General features: G+C 42.8%; 1 protein-coding gene across 2 annotated transcripts in view; it reads left to right on the forward strand.

Moving 5' to 3' along the window:
- TAF12 (TATA-box binding protein associated factor 12) overlaps nucleotides 1-22,259 on the forward strand; it is a 35,253-nt gene extending 12,994 nt beyond the window's left edge. The window contains exons 1-6 of one of the 2 annotated variants that reach the window (XM_088022527.1): nucleotides 2,882-3,118; nucleotides 3,834-4,085; nucleotides 5,835-5,912; nucleotides 13,563-13,677; nucleotides 20,043-20,131; nucleotides 21,783-22,259. In XM_088022527.1, the coding sequence (XP_087878653.1) occupies nucleotides 3,047-3,118; nucleotides 3,834-4,085; nucleotides 5,835-5,912; nucleotides 13,563-13,677; nucleotides 20,043-20,131; nucleotides 21,783-21,818 (642 nt within the window). In that variant the 5' untranslated portion in view covers nucleotides 2,882-3,046 and the 3' untranslated portion in view covers nucleotides 21,819-22,259. Of the gene's footprint in view, nucleotides 1-2,881; nucleotides 3,119-3,833; nucleotides 4,086-5,834; nucleotides 5,913-13,562; nucleotides 13,678-20,042; nucleotides 20,132-21,782 lie in introns of those variants that run through there. The other variant, XM_028113976.2, reaches the window with a different exon arrangement.
- The last annotated feature ends 210 nt before the right edge of the window (nucleotides 22,260-22,469 follow it).

Below are 22,469 nucleotides of genomic sequence, written 5' to 3' on the forward strand. Positions count from 1 at the left end.
AAAAAAAAAACAACCTTGAGTTTTGAGAGTTCTTTATACATTCTAGGTACTAGTTTTTTGTTGGATATGTAATTTGTAAATATTTTCTCCTACTCCGTAGCTTGTCTTTTCATCCTTTCCACATGGGGCTTTCACAGAAGAAACTTTTTTAATTTGATGAGGGCCAATTTATCAGTATTTCCTTTTACTGATTGTGCTTTTGGTGTCAAGTCTAAGAACTCTGCCTGGTAGAGCCCAAAGATTTTCTCCTGTTTTTTTCTAAAAGTTTTATAGTTGTACGTTTTAGGGCGCCTGGGCGGCTCAGTTGGTTAAGTGACTGCCTTCAGCTCAGGTCATGATCCTGGAGTCCCGGGATAGAGTCCCGCATCGGGCTCCCTGCTCAGCAGGGAGTCTGCTTCTCCTTCTGACCCTCCCCCTTCTCATGTGCTCTCTCTCTCTCTCATTCTCTCTCTCAAATAAATAAAATCTTTAAAAAAATAATTGTACGTTTTACATTAAAGTCTGTGATCCATTTTGAGTTAGTTTTTGTACAAAGTGAGAGGTTTAGATTTCAGAATGTTTTTTTAAATCTCCTACATTCTAGTATATTATTTTATATTTAAGGTTTAAATATTTGATCCATCTGAAATAGAGGAGTATAGGGGCGCCTGGGTAGCTCAGTCAGTTAAGCATCTGCCTTCAGCTCAGGTCATGATCCTGGGGTCCTGGGATCGAGCCCTGCATGGGGCTCCCTGCTCAGTGGGGAGCCTGCTTCTCCTTCTCCCTCTTCCATTCCCCCTGCTTGTGCTCTCTGGCTCTATCTCTCTGTCAAATAGATAAATAAAATCTTTTATTTATTCATATATTTAAAAAAATTTTTTAAAGATTTTATTTGACAGAGAGAGACACAGCAAGAGAGGGAACACAAGCAAGGGGAGGGAGAGAGGGAGAAGCAGGCTTCCCGCCGAGCAGGGAGCCCACGATCCCAGGACTCTGGGATCATGACCTGAGCTGAAGGCAGACACTTAACTGAGCCACCCAGGCGCCCCAAATAAAATCTTTTTAAAAAAGTGGAATAGAGGAATATATGAAGGGAGGAATATATATAACCTTCTCATTCCAGGTGGATCAAATATTTAAATTTTAAACATGACACCAGATATTTTCCAGATGTACTCATACCATCATTTATTCAATGATCTTTTTCCCTATTGATAAATGCTATGAACATTAGCATATACGTTTGCATGGGAGCACAAGATTTCATTTTTCTGGGATAATTGCCTGAGAGTGCAGTCCTTTACTTATTTGGGTGGGGGAGGCAAGAGATTTGATTTATTGTCCTTAATTGTGGTATAATTTATATACAGTAAAATGCACAGATCTTAAATTTTCAGTGTGTTGAATTTGACATTGTATAAACCCATGTAATCATCACCCCTACGAATACAGTGTGGTTTTTTTTAGATTTTATTTATTTATTTGAGAGAGAGAATGAGATAGAGAGAGAGCATGAGAGGGGAGAGGGTCAGAGGGAGAAGCAGACTCCCCGCTGAGCAGGGAGCCCGATGCGGGACTTGATTCTGGGACTCCAGGATCATGACCTGAGCTGAAGGCAGTCGCTTAACCAACAGGCCACCCAGGCGCCCTCGAATATGGTGTTTTAAATCCAACCAAATAAAGGAACAGTCTAGGAAACTAAGGGCAGTGTCAGTCTGGTAATGAGTGTCTGGTTATCATCTGCTTTGTTTTGTTTTAATGGAAGAAGTAGCTCACTTTCCCAGAATTACTGAAAATGCAGAAGTATTGTTTGCTTCTCAACAAAACAGTACAGTAAAGTACAGTCTAGTTTCTGAGAGAGAAACTTTGATTTTTCTTACAATGTACAGATTCCCCTTATTTCATTAATAGCCACTGGAGCTATTCCTTAAGGTTAATTCCTAATTTGATAAATGATTATTCATTTTTGGTGCTGTGTAGATAGGCTATATTTTTGTCTACAGGTCTTATTATAGAAATTCCCATTATACAGAAATCTCTGTTACAAAAAAAGTCTTCTACTTATTTTGAGCAATACCCAGTACTATTTGGGAAGCCCCTTGAAGGTTGTGTGAATGTTATTTGAAAGGTATAATGTTCAGTGGGGTGAACATACTGATAATCTTTAATAAGGCTCTTTCATAACTTGCTGTGGGGGAATACTTTGTTAACTACTACCATGTTAACAATCTTTCCCTATCCTGATTCTTCTGGTGTAACATTTGTGGGTAAGGGAAAAGGAGGCATATGGTTAAAAAACAAACACGTGATCCCGATGCTCTCCTATCTCCTCGGCTGACTCGGCCAACAAGTTTTCTCTTGGTCACTTAACCAGTACGTAGTTAGTTGCTTTTATTTATTTATTTTTAAAGATTTTATTTAGTTGAGAGAGAGAGAGAGAGAGCACAAGCTGGAGGAGGGGCAGAGGGAGAAGGTGACTCTCCACTGAGCAGGGAGCCCGACACAGGGCTTGATCCCAGGACCTTGGGATCATGACCCGAGCCAAAGGCAGACGCTTAATGGACTGAGCCACCCAGGTGCCCTGTCAGTTACTTTTGTTAAGGGCAAACCAGGAGAGGTCATTTCTCATATTAGAGAGTTAGACAATTTGTTGGGGGAGGAACGCAGCAGTACGGGGCAAGAGTTGACAGGGCAGATACTCATTTAGGTTGCTAAACTTCACCAAGTTCTGAAAACCACTGCCATGATTCCTGCAGGTTCATTTCACAGTTTTGGCCCATGTTTTCATATGCTGCTAGCTTATCCCTAACAATAGAACACTGTTTTATTGGAAGAGAATCTATATTACTATAATCATCATTAATTTTAAAAGTTGTGTATGAAAGAGATGGAGGTGTTTTCCTCAGTGCCCAGTATGAATAAGGAGACAAGAATAAGGATGTGTTTCTCCACATCTGGTTTGCTTGGATCCTGGTCAGTGAAGATGTGCCAAGCCATGCAATTAAAATGGTGCTGTGGCAAGGGTGGTGCTTGATGCCAGTTGTTCATTTACAGGTAGCTTTTGAAAATGGCTGCCTCTCATTTCACCGGGCTCACAGCTGTTGCTGATGTAATTAAAGATCTAGACACTCAGATAGCTGTAAGTAAGCGCACTGAGGCCACTATTGGCAGAACTTGGTAAATGTGCTTCTGGTCTTGATGACACCAAAGCTGCTGTCCACAGTGTCTACCTCATGGCTTTAAAATTGAGGAGTCTTGGCTACTCCAGCCTAGGGACTCTGCATGTACTTAAAGATTGCTAACACAGAAAATTTGCTCTTGATGACAAGGAACAGCTTACTTTTAACAGTTGCTAAAAATTGTGTTTATTAGACATAGACCTGACATAGACTTAAGCATGTTTTGAAGTGCCAAAATGAACTAATCTGTTTTCTTAAGTTTTGTGGCTGAGTTTTGAATATGTGATTGTGCCATGATTTATTTGAACTTAACATTATTTGCTGTTCAAAAATAATGCATGTAGTACTTAACCTATTCTGTTTTTACAAAGTCTTCAAAAATGTCTTATTCTAGTTTATTTTTGTATGTAAGATTTATTTCATTTACTTTCTTCCTTATTTAATTTTGTGGACTATTTCATTTAGCTTTTGGAGAAGAGATGGTTTCTAAATATGAGGTGAGAGCAATGAACATTCTTCATTCCCTCCATTTTTAATGTGCAGGTATCAAATGGTCACTATCCCAGATATCCTGAAGACCCTTCAAGTCTGACAGACATTATGCAATTTTACTTTCAAACCTTATCCTTTATTAAAGGTGTTTCTGGAGCTAGTTCTCTTGTTTTCCTTCTACAGTTGATTGGCCTTGGTCCTCACAGCTCCAAAAAGAAACAGGATCTCGATAAGCTCTATGAGCTGAAGTCCAAAGCTCGGCAGATTATGAACCAGTTTGGCCCCTCAGCCCTAATCAACCTCTCCAATTTCTCATCCATAAAACCGGAACCAGCCAGCACCCCTCCACAAGGCTCCATGGCCAATAGCACTACAGTGGTAAAGATACCGGGTACTCCTGGGACAGGAGGGCGTCTCAGCCCTGAAAACAATCAGGTATCATCTCTTACTTTTTGCTCTCCCTAGGCATCTCTTATCTGTTATTTGAACCAATAATGCTTTGAGAGATGTCTGTCTCAGATGCTGCCTCTTCCTCTCAGCTGAAAAAGTCTTTTCCCTCCTTTGGACTTCTAAAGTTCTTTATCAAATTATCATGTACAACGTTTGTCAGTGTTTACTCTGTGGTGTTTATGTGTTATGTATACGTACATACATTCCTACACACTAACACTGTTGCCTATGACAGGTTTTTACATATGTAGGTATAAATATATATACGCTATATAATTGTTAAATAAAGTAGTTAAATAAAATAATAAAATAACTAATGGATTCATTATTCATTATTCCTGTAATAAAAGCATTATTGCCTCCTGTCTTTTCTCCTTATAGTTCAGCCAGCTGTTCTATTATTAACTTTCTGCACTGATTCTAAAATCTGCCCCCACATGCCCCCTCTCCCCCACTTTCTGCCCATGATTCTGATTCTGCCCTCCAGAGCCACAAGAGATAAGAAATAAGTATAATCTCTTGTCTTGGGCCTTGTAGGCTGGATAGAGTAGGAGGGAGAGACATTTCAAGGGAATGGGGGGAGGGACTAGCAAAGGCGAATGGGGAGGGTTGGGCAGATAGTCAGGAAGCCAACCTGTGGAGTCTGTTAGAGAAGAACAGGAGGTAAAATTATATAGGCAGGATTATGGCAGAATATACTGGGCATATACTAGTCTGTCTCTTTTGAAACTCTTAGTCATTAGACAATCTGCAAATATTTAATAAAGGAGTAAGTAACATAATACAAGTTGTATGTCTTAGGAGGACTAACTTGGCAGTAAGTGGACAAGAAAGGTAGGAAAGGGGTGGACTGAGAGGAAGACCAAGTCTAACTAAGACTTTTGCAGTAAATCAAGACATGGAATGAAGGCTTGCCTTAAGTGGTAATGGTAGAATGGATAGATCTGACACATAATTAACAAATAATTTATTTTAAAAATTCATCTCTTCTTTATGTCCAAGATTATACATGCTTATCACAGAAACTTTAGAAATACAGAATAAAGAGCCCATAATTCTACCACCACCCCAAAAAACTATGGTTAGCATTTTAATGTGTGTCCTTTGATTATCGTTTAATGGCATGTGTATGTGAAATGACATTTCAGTGAAAGAGGAATCACAGTTGTACACACTTAGGCAAATATTATACAGAGATGAACACATGTTCCCTGCCATCAGAGAGCTTTCAGCCTATTAAGTCAGAAACAGGCAAGTTTATAAATACATGCAGTGACAGAAGGGTGCATGGGGTACGGTAGAGGCCAAAGGAGGAAGTGGTTCCTTTGACCTAGGTGGGTTAGGAAAGGCAGAAAGGAGGCACCATGGACTGAGCAGATAGGAAGAAGGGTGGGAAAACATGTCCAAAGGCAACAGAGGTGCAGTACCAGATACGGTGGTCAGAAAATTGCAAATTACGTAATGTAGAGGGAAGGTAAGGCACAGTGAGCTCAAGAGACAGAAATAAACTGACAGGTGTTGGCCTCTCTTCCACACTGCTCTTTTAGCCTTTCCCTAGGCCACTTCTGTCTTGGGAGTATAGTCTTGGAGCAGACTACCAGGTAGGCCAGACTGTTAACTTTTGGAAGGTAGAAACTAAACCCAACAAATTGACAGCATTTCTTCATTAGAGGGTAATGAAGTGTTCTGTTTCCTTAATACTTGGCTGAAAAATCTTCTCCCAATTAACTTTAGGTATTGACCAAGAAGAAATTACAAGACTTAGTAAGAGAAGTGGATCCTAATGAGCAATTGGATGAAGATGTGGAGGAGGTAAGGTGGGGTTGGGCATGATGAGTCTGTGTCCCTGAGAGCTAATAGATAATAGTGGTTCAGAGCACAGACTTCAGAGGCAGACACATCTGAATTTGAATCTTGGCTCTGCCACTTACCAGCTTTGTAGCTGTGGACATGTCACTAAAGCTTTTTCAGACTCAGCTTCCTCTTGTGTTGGTAGGGTGTGGTATTATTTACCGATAGGGTTATTGTGAGGGTCCCGTGGAATAACTTCTACAAATCACCTGGGAGAATGCCTACGCTTTATACGTAGCCGCTGCTGCTACTTTTGCTTGGTGGAAAGGGCTTAGTTTGCTGCTCATAGGCAATCACTTTCAACAGTTGTAGTTGTTTCTCTCATATTCCTCCATATTTCTAAGTAATACACTTAAACAGATATTCTTTGGTTTCTATTGACTTCCTGTAGATGACGATTTTGTTAAGCCACACACATGTCCATTCATGCTTTCCTTTCCCTCATTTTTCTAATATAGTTTCTGATTAATATATATATTTTAATGATTTTATTTATTTATTTGTCAGAGAGAGAGAGAGAGAGAACAAGCAGGGGAAGTGGCAGGCAGAGGGAGAAGCAGGCTCCCCACCGAGCAAGGAGCCTGATACGGGACTTGATCCCAGGACCCGAGGATCATGGCCTGAGCCGAAGGCAGTCACTTAACCAACTGAGCCACCCAGGCATCCCTTCAATATAGTTTTGTCACAACTTTTAAAAATAACTCAGAAATCAGTATTGACATTATTCTGACCAAGTACATATTGTTCACCACTGAACCAAGTCCTGTTTTGTACTACCTACCGAAGGTGATAATTGACTTTTTTTTTAAAGATTTTATTTATTTTATTTTATTATTTTTTAGAGATTTTATTTATTTGACAGAGACATAGCAAGAGAGGGAACACAAGCAGGGGGAGTGGGAGAGGGAGAAGAAAGGCCCAATGCAGGGCTCAATCCCAGGACCCTGGGATCATGACCTCAGTTGAAGGTAGACGCTTAATGACTGAGCCACCCAGGCGCCCCAAAGATTTTATTTTTTTAAGTAATCTCTATACCCAACATGGGACTTGAACTTACAACCCTGAGATCAAGAGTCGCACACTGTCCTGACTGAGCTAGCCAGACGCCCCTATAATTGACTTATTTTTATTTAGTTTTCTTTGTGCCATTTTTATTCTGGTTCTGCTATCAGCTCTGGTATACACCTATCAACATTGTTTTCCAAATGGAAAAATAATCTACAGATTTGGGTCCTCCCCTCCCTGACTCAGATTTCACTCTCAGAAACCTCCATCCTTTTAGGAGGGCGCATGATGTGATGAGCACTGGGTGTTATATGCAACTGATAAATCATTGAACACTACATCTGAAACTAATTATGTACTATATGTTGGCTAATCAAACTTAAATAATAATAATAAAAAAAGAACCCTCCATCTTCTTCTGGTCTAATTAATTTTAGGCCCCTTGAACAAACCCCTCCTGGGTCTTCCTTTTGCTATTTTTTTCCTCTTTGGCTCTCTTGTTTCCTAGATCCCACATCCTCTTCTTTTTTTTTTAGTTGGACAGAGACACAGCGAGAGAGGGAACACGCAGGGGGAGCGGGAGAGGGAGAAGCAGGCTTCCTGCGGAGCAGGGAGCCCAATGTGGGGCTCGATCCCAGGATCCCGGGATCATGACCTGAGCCGAAGGCAGACGCTTAACGACTGAGCCCCCCAGGCGCCCCCCCACATCCTCTTCTTATTTACTCTCTTTTTTTGTTAGAGCACATTTTTTTTGCTGTTGTTACTGCCTACAAAAGGAGAGATGAGAAGCAAATATTTGAAAGTATCTTACATTCTAACCTCACAATTTTTAGTTTGCATGGGTTTAGAATTAGATTATGAAAAGATATATATTTTCATGGAGCCCCACGTTCGGCATGGAGCCTGCTTAAAAAAAGAAAGAAATCTCATGCTATTCTGATCCCAATTTTTTTAGAGTCTTCCTTTAATTCTGAATTTTCATATGAGTCTTAGTATGTATCTTTTTTCATTTGTTGTGCTGGGTTCCTGGAGCCTGCTTTTATTGTGGGGACTTGAGTGCCTCAATTCTGGGACGATTTTGTATATTTTAGGGTTTGGAGTTTCTTATTGTCTGTTTTGCCTTTGCTGAGGAATATGTAATGATGTAATTTCCCTAATGTAAAGGGAAAAGAAATACGTGTTACAAAAATAGTATAACTTCATTTTTATTTTTATTTTTATAACCAGAGGGAAAATATTTGCTCTCTTTGTGTATGTGTAGGGGAGTGTTTGAGGCAGCAGTTTTTTTGAGATATAATTCATATACCATAAAATTCACTCATTTGAAATCTACAGCTCAGTGGTTGTTAGTCTCTTCACAGAACTGTGCAACTCTCGACACATTTTTTTTTAACATATATTATTAGTTTCAGAGGTAGAGTTTGGTGATTCATCAGTTGCATATAATACCCAGTGCTCATTACATCACGTGCCCTCCTTAATGTCCATCACCCAGTTACCCCATCCCCCCACCCACCTCCCCTCCAGCAACCCTCAGTTTGTTTTCTATAGTTAAGAGTCTCTTAGGGTTGGGGCGCCTGGGTGGCTCAGTCTTTAGGCGTCTGCCTTCGGCTCAGGTCATGATCCTGGAGTCCTGAGATTGAGCCCCGCCTTGGGCTCCCTGCTTCTCAGGAAGCCTGCTTCTCCTTTTCCCACTCCCCCTGCTTGTGTTCGCTCTCTTGCTGTGTCTCTCTCTCTCTCTCTCTCTGTCAAATAAATAAATAAATAAATACAATTTTTTTTGAAGATTTTATTTATTTATTTGTCAGAGAGAGAAAGATCACGAGCAGGAGGAGGGGAAGAGGGAGAAGCAGGCTCCCTGCTGAGCAAGGAGCCCAATGTGGGACTTGATCCCAGGACCCTGGGATCATGACCTGAGCTGAAGGCAGAGGCTTAACCCACTGAGCCACCCAGGCATCCCAAATAAATAAAGAAAATCTTAAAAAAAAAAAAAAAAAAGTCTCTTAGGGTTTAACATAAGTCATTTTTAGAACATTTTCCTCACCCCTGAAAGAAACCCATACCTATTAGCAGTCACTCCCATTTTTTCCCAACCCCCAGTCCTTAAGCAACTAACTACTAATTTACTTTCCGTCTTTATAGATTGGCCTATTCTGGACATTTCAGATAAATAGAGTCATGATATGTGATGTTTGTGACTGCCTTCTTTCACTTCGTATAATGTTTTTAAAGTTCCTGTTGTAGGGGGTATGAGTATCTCATTTCTTTTTATGGCAGAATACTCTTCCATTGTATGGACATACTGTATTTTGTTTAACCATTCATCAGTTGATGGGTTGTATCCACTTTTTGGTTATTATGAATGATGTTGCTTGAACATTCACGTGTAAATTTTGTTTTTTTCTTTTTTTTTAATTCATGTATAAATTTTTGTGTGGAAATATGTTTTCATCTTTCTTGGTAATATACTTCGGAGTAGAAGTGCGGAGTCATGTGGTAACTATGTTCTTCCTTTGAGGAACTGCCCGTTTTTTCCAAAGTGCCGCACCCTTTTACATTCCTACCAGCAATGTGTGCGATTTCCATTTTCTTATATTAGTTTTTTTTTTAAGATTTTATTTATTTATTTGACAGAGACACAGTGAGAGAGGGAACACAAGCAGGGGGAGTGGGAGAGGGAGAAGCAGCCTTCCCACTGAGCAGGAAGCCCAATGTGGGGCTCGATCCCAGGACCCTGGGATCATGACCTGAGCTGAAGGGAGATGCTTTACAAGTGAGCCACCCAGGCGCCCTCTTATATTAGTTTTTTGATAATTTCTTCTCTGTTTTTGCTCTTTCATTCTTTTTTATTTTTATTTTTTTAAAGATTTTATTTATTTATTTGACACAGAGAGACACAGTGAGAGAGGGAACACAAGCAGGGGTAGTGGGAGAGGGAGAGGCAGGCTTCCCGCTGAACAGGGAGCCCGATGATGTGGCACTGGATCCCAGGACCCTGGGATCATGACCCCAGCTGAAGGCAGACACTTAACAACTGAGCCATCCAGGTGCCCTCTTTTTTTTTTAAGATTTATTTATTTATTTGAGAGACAGAGCATGCATGAGCAGGGGGAAGGGGCACAGGGAGAAAATATCCAAGCCGACTACCACTGAGCACAGAGCCCGATGCAGGGCTCGATCATGAGATCAGGACCTGAGCCAAACGAATCCAAGAATTGGACTCTTAACCAACTGAGCCACCCAGACGCCCCATCTCTTTCATTTTGTAATGACGGTTGAATATTGAACCTTCTGTATTGATCCTCTTAGGTTTTTTTGTCTTTGCTCTCCTATTTTTCATTTCTTTGAAATTCTTTTTTTGTTGTTAAGATTTTATTTATTTATTTGTCAGAGAGAGAGAGCATAAGCAGGGAGAGCGGCAGGCAGAGGGAGAAGCAGCCTCCCCGCTGAGCAAGGAGCCTGATGCAGGACTTGATCCCTGGGATCATGACTGAGCTGAAGGCAGATGTTTAACCGACTGAGCCACCCAGGTGTCCCTCATTTCTTTGAAATTCTAAGTTCTATTTGCTAGGGAGATTTTCCTTAGTTTATCTTCTAAACCTATTTTAAGGTTTTTTGGTTTTTTTTTTTTTGACATAAAAATTTTAATGCCCAGGAGGTTTTCTTGTTGACTAGTTTGCCCTTTTTTTTTTTTTTTTTTTTTAAGATTCTAGCTCAGGTCATGATCCTGGAGTCCCGGGATCGAGTCCCGCATCGGGCTCCCTGCTTGGCAGGGAGTCTGCTTCTCCCTCTGACCCTCCCCTCTCTCATGCGCTCTCTCTCAAATAAATAAATAAAATCTTAAAAAAAAAAAGAATTGCACACGGTACTGACGGAGCCAGCCAGGTGCCCCTAATTGGTCCTTTTTATCCCCAAGCCACTCTGTTATTATTTTATGGTTGCAATATCTTTTCTTACCTTTCTCTCTGTGGAATTACATTTTTTGACATTTTCTTCTTTTCCCTGCATTATCTTAGTGTCTTCTGGGTCCCTTTTTTCTCCTTTGGTTTATTTTCTTTTTAGTGTTGGAGATTTTCTTCACATGTTTGGTGTTCTTGACTATATGTTCTTAAAGACTGAGCCACTAGAAAACTGATTTGAGGGGCACCTGGGTGGCTCAGTCATTAAGTGACTGCCTTCGGCTTGGGTCATGATCCCAGGGTCCTGGGATCGAGCCCTGCATTGGGCTCCCTGCTCAGCAAGTAGCCTGCTTCTCCTTCTCCCACTCCCCGTCCCCTGCTCCCCCTCTCGCTGTGTCTCTGTCAAATAAATAAAATCTTTAAAAAAAAATCTTTATTGTTAAAATAAACAAATAACTGATTTGAAGCAGAACTTACTGATGGGCTTCATTCAGTATTGTACTGGTAAATGTTTAGCAACCAACTCTGTGGAAAGAAAGACCCTAATTTTTAACATTTCATAATTTCTATGGTGTAAATATTCCCAATATGCTCTGTTTTAAGCTATCCACATGTTACTGAATTTAAGATTGTGAAGAAATGCATATAATCAATTGGCTTTTATGAGCTCCACTCAGCCAGTTTTAGCAAACCACTGGCTTCACTTCAGAATAATTTGTCCACAAGTCAGCCTTCTTTTAGGAGATTCTCTACATGTCAGCATCTGTAAGTCTTTTCTCTGCAGTTGTTTAGGATCTCCAGAGAAAAATCCTCCAGGCTCCTATCTGGAGGGTTTATCTCTAGCTTCTGACATTCTGGGAGAAAGGCAAGAGAGGGAGGCTGTGTCTGTCCCCTCCCTCTGCTGTGTCTGGTGTATTCTAATCCAGAGCCATGCCTGTTCAGTTCTCGAGGGAATAAACCTTCTGTGTGCTGGATCAGGTATGTGTGGGGAGGTCACTTGGCTGCTTTTGGAGTGTGGGGGCGTGGGGGACTAGTCTGTATATAGACATGTAGTAATTTCTCAGTCTTTAGTTCCATGCCTCAGCCCAATATTCTGTGATAAACGGCACTTCCAGAACCTGGATCTTCTAGGAGTTGCAGGGGGTAAATCAGGTCAATTCTCATTGGTGTCCTTTCAGTAGGCACTTATGTTGCACCTTCCGTCTGCTATATCAGATCCCACTTTTCCTCTGTCATCTTTTTGACAAAAATTTACTTTAGGGGCGCCTGGGTGGCTCAGTCGGTTAAGCATCTGCCTTCAGCTTGGGTCATGATCTCAGGGTCCTGGGATCGAGGCCCGCATCGGGCTCCCTGCTAGGCGGGAAGCCTGGTTCTCCCTCTACTGCTCCCCCTGCTTGTGCATGCTCTCTCTCCCTGTCAAATAAATAAATAAAATCTTTTAAATAAAATTTACTTTAAAATTGGATTCTCTTATCTTTTAAGTTTTTCTCTTCTGTTCTTATTGTCTTTGTGGATTTATATGTCTTTTTTTTCCTTTACTGTTATTTTAGTGCATTTAGGGAAGGAGAAGAGGTCATTTTTGGAATTGATCTGCCGTGTTTAATCAGAAATCTCTCCATTAGGGGGTGCTTGGCTGACTCAGTTGGTAGAGCGTGCGACTCTTGGTCTTGGGGTAGTGAATTCAAGCCCCATGTTGGGTAAAGACCTTACTTTTTCTTTCTTTTTAAGGTTTTATTCATTTATTTAAGAGAGATAGAGTGTGCGAGAGAGAGAGCATAAGCAGGGAGGAGGGGCAGAGGAGATGGAGAAGCACGGAGCCGGATGTGGGGCTCAATCCCTGGACCCTGGGATCACGACCTGAGCCAAAGGCAGACGCCCAACCAACTGAGCCACCCAGGCGCCCCAAGAGCTTACTTTAAAAAGAGAGAGAGAGGGAGGGAGGGAGGGTCGGTCTCTCCATTAGATGGCATCCATTTGGTTTCATAGGAAAGATGACAATGCAATAATGGTCTAGCAGAATAAGTAATGTCTATCCATGGTTGTAATTTTATTTTATTTTTGTTCAGCAGAGGAAGCCATGGGGAACGAACTGACTGACGAAAATTCCAATTTTTTTCACGTAGATTTTTAGCTTCAGAATTCTGACTTTACTCTTCACATAGTCCAGGATAATTGATAATGAAGTGGAAAGAACCCAGGTTTTAGACATGGAACCTCAAAGTCAAATGCTGGGTCCACTGCTTAGTAGTTGCATGGCCATGAGTCAGCACCCTTCTGTATAGAAGGGGATAAAATCTATGCCCCACTTTTTTCACAGGATTAGTATAAGGACTTGGTGAGATTAATGGAAATAAAAATGCTTTAGGAGACTGTGAATGAGGAAGTATAATGATTCACTTTTGTTTTCCCACTTAATTCGGAAGAAAATATGAGGGTGAGGGATCGGGCTGGTTGACCCCTCTAGGTAGAAAGTACAGAGAATAACGTCCTCAGAACTGTGTGAGTTGCACTCAACCTGCTTAATGAGTTGATGTGTTTCTAGTGTTGTCCTCACTCCTCCTCATCCTCATCATAGTCCAGATGCTGATTCCAGGCCTTCTACCAGAAAGCCTAACTAAATACGTGATTCAAGCAGACACAGTTGTCCCAGCAACAGGAGCCTGTTCTGCCAATGTCATGGTTACTCTCCCCCACTGTTGTCTCCCAGATGCTGCTGCAGATTGCTGATGATTTTATTGAGAGTGTGGTGACAGCGGCCTGCCAGCTTGCTCGGCATCGCAAGTCCAGCACCCTGGAGGTGAAAGATGTCCAGCTGCATCTAGGTATGTTGTCTCGTTTCTCCCTGAGGCATCCACACTGTTGCTCCTTCAGGACCACCAGGAACATGTAGTCAGAGGAACTTTCATGTCAGGATTAGACTTCTGGGCTCCGGCATAGATGTATTCATTCAATTAGCATCACATAGAGAAGAGAAATCCATCCATCGTCAGGAGAATAAGCCCAGGCATTGGGTTTGCCACTTTCTATCTGTATCACCTTATCCTTCCTCCTCACTTTCTCTTAGAGCCCGTTTTCTCATTTGTAAAGTAGAGATCATAATATCATCCTTACAGGGTGATCGTGAGAACTATGGGTTATATTTGTCAGGTGACTGGCTCAGGGCCTGGCACAAGGTAAGAGTTTCGTAAATGTAGCTCTTATGTCTCCACCATTTAGATAATGGTGTTTCTCTTCCAGTTTTTAGCTTATTTATCCATTTCCCCCCCAAAATTACAATCATAATGTACATATAATTTTGTATTCCATTTTTCTACTTACCAGACACTAAATTCAAGCTTGGGTTTTTCTGAGAGATACTTGCTAACATTGCTAACATCATCACTTGGGAAATGAATAAGCCCCCCTCTGCACTGGTTACAGTGTGCTCGAAAGAAAGTGAACAGTCTTGTGAGTATGAAGATAATCAGGCCAACTGAATGAGGCAGAAGAAATTAAGGGATTCAGTATAGATCAGCCCATGAGTAGTTACTGAAAGGCTCCTTTCCGGTGACAGGAAGATACAGCTTGGGGAAGTGCTGGTAATCTTGGTGGAATAAGTAACATACTTCTGGTTCATGTTGCTGGTTTTAGTAACAGAGGACAGATATTCCAATTATCTATTATTAGGTAACAAACTTAAAATGATAACAGTGGCTTAAAACAGTAACAATTGTTTATTTTGTTCATATGTCTGGGGGTTGACTGGGCTTAGCTAGGCAGTTTTGCGGAGGGTCTCTCATGTAATTAAAGTCAGGTGGTACCTAGGGCTGAGATTGTTTTGAAGGAAGATGTATTAGTCTCCTAGGGCTACTGTATAACAAAGTGCCACAAACTAGGTAGCTTAAAACAACAAAATTTATTCTCTCACATTTCTGGAGGCCAAAAACCTAAAATCAAGGTATCAGGAGGGCCATGATCCCTCCAATGCTTCTATGAAGAATCCTTCCTCACCTTTTCCTAGCTGCTGGGGTGGCTAGCAATCCTTGGCATTATCTGCGTATAGTTGCATCACTCTGTCTATGCCTCTGTCTTCACGTGGCCTTCTCCCTTGTGTGTGTCCCTCTCTCTGTCTCTTCTCCTCTCATAGGATGCCAGTCATACAGGATTAAGGGCCCACCCTACTCCTGTATGACCTCACCTTAATTAATCGTATCTGCAATAACCCTATTTCCAGTATATGCTGAGGTACTGGGGGTTAAGACTTAAACATGTCTTTTTTGAGCAACACAATTCGACCGACCCATGACAGAGTTTCATCATGTCCAAGTCTGATATTGGGGCTAGAAACTCTCAAAAAGCTGGGATTCCAGGGGCACCTGGGTGGCACAGTCAAAGTGTCAAAATCTTGGTTCTGGCTCAGGTTGTGATCTCGGGGTTGTGAGGTCAAGCCCCGAGTCAGGCTCAGTGAGGAGCCTGCTTAAGATTCTTGCTCCCTCTCCCTCTGCCCCTCCCGCTCGTGCTCTCTCTCTAAAATAAATGAATCTTAAAAAAAAAAAAAAGAACAACCTGGGACTCCACAGGTCTCCCTCTCTCTGCAGTCTCTCAACACGGTCTCATCCTGTGCAGTCCCAGGATAGTTGGACTTCTTACGTGGTAGCTGAAGGCTCCCAGGATGTGTGTCCCATAACCACCTGGCAGAAATTGCACGGCCTTTACTAACGTAGTGTCTGAAGTCACACAGCATCATTCCTACTGAATTCTATTTTTTTTCCTAAAGATAGGTTTATGGATGGATGGATGTATTTATTTATTTATTGGGGGGGGGCATGCAAGCAGGGGGAGGGGCAGGGGGAGAGGGAGAAGGAGAGCAGCAGACTCCCCACTGAGCTCAGAGCCAACAATGCAGGGCTCGATCTTAAGACCCTGAGATCATGACCTGAGCCGAAATCAAGAGTCAGATGCTTTACTGACTGAATCACCCAGGCACCCCCTAAATTCTATTCTTTGAGGCTATAACAAAGATATGGCCAGGTTCAAGGGGAAGGAACATAGGCACCGCTTCTTCTTCTTTTTTTTTTTCTTTTTAAGATTTTATTATTTATTTGACAGAAAGAGAGACAGCGAGAGCAGAAACACAAGCAGGGGGAGTGGGAGAGGGAGAAGCAGGCTTCCCACTGAGCAAGGAGCCTGATGTGGGGCTCGATCCCAGCACCCTGGGATCATGACCTGAGCTGAAGGCAGACGCTTAACCACTGAGCCACCCAGACGTCCCTAGGCTGCACTTATTGAGGGGAGGCATGTAAGGGAATTTGCAGACATGTTTTAAAACCATCACAATGCAAATTGATAGAGACAGAAAGTAGAATGGTGGTGACAAGGGGCTGTGGGAGGGGAAATTGGGACTTATTTAATGTGTACAGAGTTTTTTTGTTGTTGTTTTTTTAAAGATTTTATTTATTTATTTGAGACAGAGAGAATGAGAGAGAGAGAGAGCACATGGGGGGGAGGGTCAGAGGGAGAAGCAGGCTCCCCACCGAGCAGGGAGCCCGATGCGGGACTCGATCCAGGGACTCCAGGATCATGACCTGAGCCGAAGGCAGTCGCCCAACCAACTGAGCCACCCAGGCACCCCGAATGTGTACAGAGTTTTAATTTGAGATGATGAAAACGTTTTGGAGGTGGATAGTGGTAATGGTTGCAAACAGTGTGAACGTGCTGAATGCGACCGAACTGTGTACTAAAAAATGGTTAAAATGGTAAATTTTATGTATATCTTGCCTCAAAAACCTCACACACAACAGATTATATTACTTTGAGAGTTTGGCATTCCTATTTTTAAATATTTTGTATTTTAATTATTGATAATACAATTAGAATATTAGTTTATTCATTAAGAGTGAGAAGTAATTATCACCATAACAAGAATACTCAAAATTCTGCATGGCCAGAACAGCTTCTGTAGCAGGCCTAATGGAGGCTGAATCATAATCAGAAGATTGCTTAGGGGGTAAGGGATCGGAGCATGTGGAATTAGGGAACCTGGTATTGAATGGCACCAGACCACCTAGGTCTGCTGCACACCACTCCCCCAACAAAGATAAGCTTGCCAATGGAGCTGTAAACTCTGGACACCACCTCTCTCCTGACAGACTGGGATGGATAGAGCTTCTACCCAATTTCCTATACTTGCATAATTGACTAACCTCCCCTTCTGATGGATAAAGTCTTGAGAAATATAGAAGTTCAATGACATAATGTACATGGAATGCTTTGTACAATGTTGCTTTATGCCACGCATTTTTTAAAAAAGATTTTATTTATTTATTTGACAGAAACATCGAGAGAGGGAACACAAGCAGGGGGAGTGGGAGAGGGAGAAGTAGGCTTCCCGCCGAGCAGGGAGCCCGATGTGGGGCTCGATCCCAGGACCCTGGGATCATGACCTGAGCCAAAGGCAGACGCTTAATGACTGAGCCACCCAGGCATCCCTATGCCACACATTTTTACTATACCTTTTAGTCACTAAATGATTGTTGTTGCTATTACATTAATATTATACAAAATATAAATACATGCACATTTAGGGATACCTGGGTGGCTCAGTCAAGTTAAGTGTCTGCCTTTGGCTCAGGTTGTGATCCTGGGGTCCTGGGATTGAGCCCTGAGCAGGGAGCCTGCTTCTCCTCTCCTGCTGCCCCTTCCCCCAGCTTGTGCTCTCTGTCGAATAAAATCTTAAAAAATAAATGCGTATTTAAATATTTTGCTACACATATTTAATATGTGTGCATTCTTGCCTGGTAGCTTTTTTTTAAAATTTAAAAAAATTTTTGTTTTTTTAAAGATTTATTTATTTTAATTTTTTTTAAAGATTTTATTCATTTATTTTGGAGAGAGAACAAGCAGGGAGAGGGAAAGGGAGAGACTCTCAAGCAGACCCCATGCTGAGTGAGGAGCCAGATGTGGGCTCGATCCCTTGACCCTGAAATCATGATCTCAGCTGAAACCAAGAGTTGGACACCTAATTAACTGAGCTACCCAGTGATCTGGGATTTATTTATTTATTTGAGAGAGAGCGAGCCAGGGGGAGGGGTAGAGAGAGAGGGAGAGAAACTCTTAAGTACACTCCCTGCTAAGTGCGGGGCCCAAGTCAGGGCTCAGTCCCATGACCTCGAGATCAGGACCTGAGCTGAAACCAAGAGATGGTTGCTCAACCGACTGCATCACTCAGGTGCCCCTAAGATTTTATTTTTTTATGTAATCTCTACACCTAATGTGGGGCTGGAACTCCAAACCCCGAGATCAAAAGTCTCATGCTCCACCAAGTGAGTAAGCCATGCGCCCCACTACTCTCTTTCTTTAAAGAGACTTTGCAGATCCATATCCTGATGCTCTTTGTGTGGATTGTAAAGTTTAATTCCCAAAGAATGATCTCAGTGTCACTTTCAAGTACTGACAACAGATATTAGCAGAAGCCTTCAGCATTTTTATTTTCAAAGAAATATTGGAGGAGGGCACCTGGGTGGCTCATTTGGTTGGGCGTCTGCCTTCTGCTCAGGTCATGATCCCGGGATCCTGGGATCAAGTCCCGCATCAGGCTCCTTGCTCAGTGGGGAGCCTGCTTCTCCCTCTGCCTGCCACTCTCCCCACTTGTGCTCTCTCTCTCTCTGACAAATAAATAAAATCTTTTTTTCTTTTTTTTAAGATTTTATTGATTTATTTGACAGAGAGAGAGACGAGAGAGGGAACACAAGCAGGGGGAGCAGGAGAGGGGAGAAGCAGACTCCCCACTGAGCAGGGAGCCGGATGTGAGGCTCGATCCCAGGACCCCGGGATCATGACCTGAGCCGAAGGCAGGCGCCTAACGACTGAGCCACCCAGGCGCCCCTAAATAAAATCTTTAAAAAAAAAAGACAAGGTGCCCGGGTGGCTCAGTCCTTAAGCGTCTGCTTTCGCCTCAGGTCATGATCCCTCCCGCATCGGGCTCCCCCGCTTGACAGGAAGCCTGTTCTCCCTCTTCCACTCCTCCTGCTTGTGTTCCCTCTCTTGCTGTGTCTCTCCCTGTCAAAAAAATAAATAAAATGTTTAAAAAAAATATATTGGAGGAGAGCTATATATAAAATTCTTCTAGAACCAAACATGAATCATTCATTCACCCAGTGGTTACTATACGTTAGACACGAAGTATAACTATAAAACCACTAATATTCAATTTAAGTAAGTGCTGTGCCTGGGGCAAAACAGATTTTTAAGTCTGTTTTCACTGCTTTCGGGGAGTGTGATAAACTATGTAACTCCTTTTGAGTAGACTTATTCCCTAAATAATCTTGTGTAAGTATAATTTTTTATATTGGGTATACTTAAAGTGCAACACACTTTTATTTGTAGCTTTGGGCCCATGTAGCTATGCCAATTACTGACACAGTCGAATAAACAGAATCTCTGCCCTGTTGGAACTTCTGGTGACACTCTCACAGGGATGACATATCCACTGGCACCAGGACACAGGGCTGTGGTATGGACATACCGTGCCTATATCCATATCTCTGTGCATTTATCCCAGGCTCTGGGATTGCACTTTGCCCTTGAATGCTCTCAACCACCCTATGAGGTGGTTATTACAGTTGTTACTACCATGTAAAAGATGAAGAAACTGAGACCCAGCGTCACCCAGCTCCACAGTGAAGCAGCAGAGCTGGGACTCAGCTCTTAACTCCTGAATACTAGGAATGCCTTTCTGTTCCTCCTCTTCCTTTGGGTTTGAGAGGGGTGACTTTGAACATAGGAGTTAGGACAACTGAAGGGGCACCTGGCTGACTCAGTCAGTGGAGTGTGCGACTCTTGATCTCAGCGTCATGAGTTCAAGCCCCACATTGGGCATGGAGCCTACTTAAAAAAAAGAAAGACAACTGAAGAAACAAAGGAATTTCCTCTTCTGTGGAACTGCGTGGAAACCTTAGGGCTCAGTGCTCACAGCCTGGACTCAGTTACTCCTTTGTCTTTGCAAGCAGGTCGAATGGTGTCATTTAAAACCTTGGAGGCACCACATGTGATTCTCCATTTGTATTCCATAGACCCGTCTGCAGGGCCGCTGTTCATTACTACAGTTGATGGCTCAGATTAGTCCTCCCTGACCCTTGTCCGAGGGTCACACTGCACCTGATGCTGCCTTCGCTGCCCCCTTATCTCTGTGCTGGCCTCTTCCTTGCAGAACGCCAGTGGAACATGTGGATCCCAGGATTTGGCTCTGAAGAAATCCGACCCTACAAAAAGGCTTGCACCACAGAGGCCCACAAACAGGTGAGGAGCCATCAGAACCCCAGGGCAGGTGCAGTCCATCCCTTGAGCTGTCTCTGAGGGAGCGCACACAGCTATGGTCCCTGCACTTGTCACTCCCTCTGCACAGGAAGCTCCGCTCCCTGGACCAAAGATCAGCGAAGGCAAGAGGCAGCAGGGCTCTACCGGAGAACAGTCAGTTACTTCTGTGGTACTCTGCTGTTCCCACATGGGGTCTCAGTTTTTCCTGTCAACCCTGATGGGTGTCACTTAAAGCTGTTAATTATAGGTTCTTCTAATATGGACAGAACTCGCCCCGTCCACATCTCCCTAATGAAATCTCTCTGCATTGTGGCTGATTGGAATGCCGTGTGTGGCCCTCTCACTAGAGGGCAGTTTAAAGAAAGGAGAGGGGGCGCCTGGGTGGCTCAGTCGTTAAGCGTCTGCCTTCAGCACAGGTCATGATCTCAGGGTCCTGGGATCGAGTTCCACGTTGGGCTCCTTGCCTGCTTCTCCCTCTGCCACTCCCCCTGCTTGTAGTCTCCCTCTCTCTCTCTCTGGCAAATAAATAAATAAAATCTTAAAAAAAAAGAAAGAAAAGAGAGATAGGCCGTACTTGTGCTGGAGGGTAGCACCCAGGCTGCTGTGCCAGGCCTTCTGGCCTCTGTCCCAACTTGCCCTTTGTTCTCTGTCCCTCTGACTGCAGACCTGAGGGGTCAGTACAAGAACCTAACTCCACTTCTGCTGTGCAACAAGTTGTCTCTCTCATTGGTCAGTCTAATAGCAATGATGGCTTCCTTTTAACAAAGGCTTAATTTAACTGGCTGCTCTGATTTGAAAAGTGGGCTTTTTCCAAGCTTGATGGGCACATTTGGGTGGTTCTGGCTGAGTGTCCCTTACTTGTCCATAGCCTGGATCTGTGGAGTGTGTATGTTTACAGACCTCACAGAGGAAGCCCTACAGGGAAGTCACCGATAGCCTGAATCAAAGGGCCACAGTATTCTTCAGAAAGGAGTCCCTTCAGACAGTGGATGGTCATTTTGGCTCTGTTTCCAAATTACTTACTTTTCAGCGCTCTCTGTCTCTCTCAGCAAGTATCATAATATTAGGACAGTGTCTTGGTCAAAAAAGTAAACAAAGCAAATCAGTAATTTGGCCAGTGGCTGGTAATAGTAAAATTTGAAACCCCCATGACCTGAATGTTTCCCTGATGGGTTGTGGTGGAAATTGTTAGTGTCCATTTCCTTCATTGTAGGTCATCAAGTGTGAAATGTCAGCTCGCTTTATGTGTAGCCACAGGCTTGGAACAGCCCCCTTCCCTATTTTCTTCATCCTCAGAGAGATTAGTCTGGGGGCCTGGAAACACACACTTGGATGGCCTGGTCCCTCAGTCCCCAGAAGACAAGAGCTGTCATCTTCTGGTTTTAACTTTTTTGCCATCTTGCTAACTTCCAGCAGTTTGGGTCTTTTGGTCAATGAAATGGATCCACTGGCCTATCTAAACATCTCTTGGGGCCCTGAAGACTGCTCTCAGGCTCAAAGGAGCCTGCTGAGCTGCCCTGTGAATGGAGGTTCCCCAGGGCTCTGGCTTGTGGTATAGACTGTGCCCCACGTGGGTGACTGGGAAAGTTTCTGACTCTAAGCTGTGTAATTGGTTATTTCGCTCTCCTTTCAGAGAATGGCACTGATCCGGAAAACAACCAAGAAATAACACACGGGAAGGTCAGGGAATGGACAACAATGTATTTGGAGATACTTGAGCTGAGACCTCAGCCATCTCATCCTTGGATTTTTTTTTTAATGCTTTACAGAGAAGCATATATTTTTTATTAACAGTGCAGCAATATCTATAATGACTGAGAGGATCTGCCAAAAGAATAAAGCCTCCTACCCCAACTTCCAGTCCCTTTTCCCTGCCGTCTCAAAGAGGAACGATGTATCTTCCAGAGAAGATTTTATTTGTGGTTTATTATATAAGTGATTGAATATGGGACAAAGCATTATGGTCTTGTTTGGTGAGACAGTATTAGCAGGATTTGTAGAGGTTTGTGTTTCTTCTCCCTTCCCCTTTTCCCTGTACTTTGTAATGTCAGTGTTTATATGAATATGACTTTCATTTGCTTTTCCAGAATAAAGAAGTTATTAATCGAAAGACAGGGTACATGGCTTACAGCCTTTGAAAGGCCAGAGGGAGTTAAGAGGACAAGGAAGGCTGGATGTAGCTCTCTGTCAGCAGGTGGCAGCACCATTATTCATTTCTGTGAGGAGAAAAAACCCAGGAATTTTTCTATTATTTTACTCCAAGGAAGGCCATACCATGAGTAGGAGTTTGAGTCCAGTTTCTCTGCCATAAGAATGGGGC

The sequence above is a fragment of the Eumetopias jubatus genome, unplaced genomic scaffold (genome assembly GCF_037043125.1).
Source record: "Eumetopias jubatus isolate StellerSeaLion01/CBP00866 unplaced genomic scaffold, mEumJub1_p1.0 scaffold_4, whole genome shotgun sequence".
In the NCBI taxonomy this organism is placed as follows: Eukaryota; Metazoa; Chordata; class Mammalia; order Carnivora; family Otariidae; genus Eumetopias; species Eumetopias jubatus.